A 1220-nucleotide genomic window follows, 5' to 3' on the forward strand; every position below is an offset into this window, starting at 1 on the left:
GTTCTGGCTAGCTCCCAGACAGCTCCCTGTACATAGTTGGGTTTGAAATCTGGACCACTCTAACAAGGGGATCAAGTGAGATTGCTGGTCATTTATTGCTGCCATTGGGATATTAATTCAAATAGGGTCAGTGTGAACATGAAAACTAGCACACGGTGGGCTAGCTAACCTGCCTGGTTTTAAAACACCCCAAACCCAAGTGTGAACATGTGATAACTGGGACATCCTGAACGCCTTCTATCCTTCAAGGGGAGGATATCCAGAATCTTTTCTAAATGGGTTACAGTTTATATATAAGTGGGTTCAGGAAATGGACCTACAGTGATCTTAGCTTATGTAATTCAACTCATTCAAAGCAGTAATCTGCAGTCTCTTCCAATTACCACCTATAAATGAAGGACGTATAACCTTCTTCTTGGATTGATGCTTTGAATACAATCTGACAAGTGGCTCAGAAGCCTGCTCGTGTCCTCACATTCTGTCCTAACTTAATAATAATTAAAAAAAAAAGAAAATCACCTCCACGTCTCTCCAGATAAGGCAACTAAAATAACAGGGAGAAATGGAAATTTTACTGCTTGTTGGGCTTTTTCTTTTAATAACATGATAAATAAAACCTGCTTCTGTACAGCTATTTAATATTTCAGAAATACGTACATGTTACATGCCAAGAAGGGACCCTGGTTTGCTTGTAAGAAACAAGGTGAGATCATAGTTGGAAAAAAAAACCCACAAACGAAATGAGAAAAAAAACATACAAACAAATAATAGAGTGATAAAATCACAAATGCACAACTAACTATAGTTCTTGTACCTACACTGTTAGCCACGTTTAACATGGTTTGGGGGAGCAGGAACCAACTCAATGCACAGTCCCTTTTCCTCCCAAAACTGAATGAAAAAACAAAGTCAGCATTTCTTAAACCAGTGGCCACGTAGTAAAAACTGTACATTGTTGTCCATTCATTTAAAAAGCAAAGTCACTAGGATGGTAGAAAAGTGATAACTGGTGCCTTTTAACTTTTTGATGATGAACACTTTTTCTCAGAGTTTGAGAATTATCTCCACTCTCTCTGCATAACCAGGAACAAGATGCAGAAGGCAGTGAGGAGGTAGGCCTGTGCCCCAGGACGGACACCTGCACTGTCGGCTTTCTCATTGGCACTCTTCCCAGCGTGGTCAGTGGCATTATAGTCAAACTCTGAAGGGCACTGCTGATA

At 40.1% G+C, this 1220-nt stretch overlaps 1 protein-coding gene across 1 annotated transcript in view; it reads right to left on the minus strand.

The window, feature by feature from the left end:
• Window positions 1–415: 415 nt before the first annotated feature.
• GPC4 (glypican 4) overlaps window positions 416–1220 on the minus strand; it is a 43323-nt gene continuing 42518 nt past the window's right edge. The window contains exon 9 of the mRNA XM_017856200.1: window positions 416–1199. Coding sequence (XP_017711689.1) covers window positions 1059–1199 — 141 coding nt within the window. The 3' untranslated portion in view covers window positions 416–1058. The remainder of the gene's footprint in view (window positions 1200–1220) is intronic.

This window comes from Rhinopithecus bieti, unplaced genomic scaffold (genome assembly GCF_001698545.2).
Source record: "Rhinopithecus bieti isolate Rb0 unplaced genomic scaffold, ASM169854v2 scaffold_43193, whole genome shotgun sequence".
NCBI classification, from domain to species: domain Eukaryota; kingdom Metazoa; phylum Chordata; class Mammalia; order Primates; family Cercopithecidae; genus Rhinopithecus; species Rhinopithecus bieti.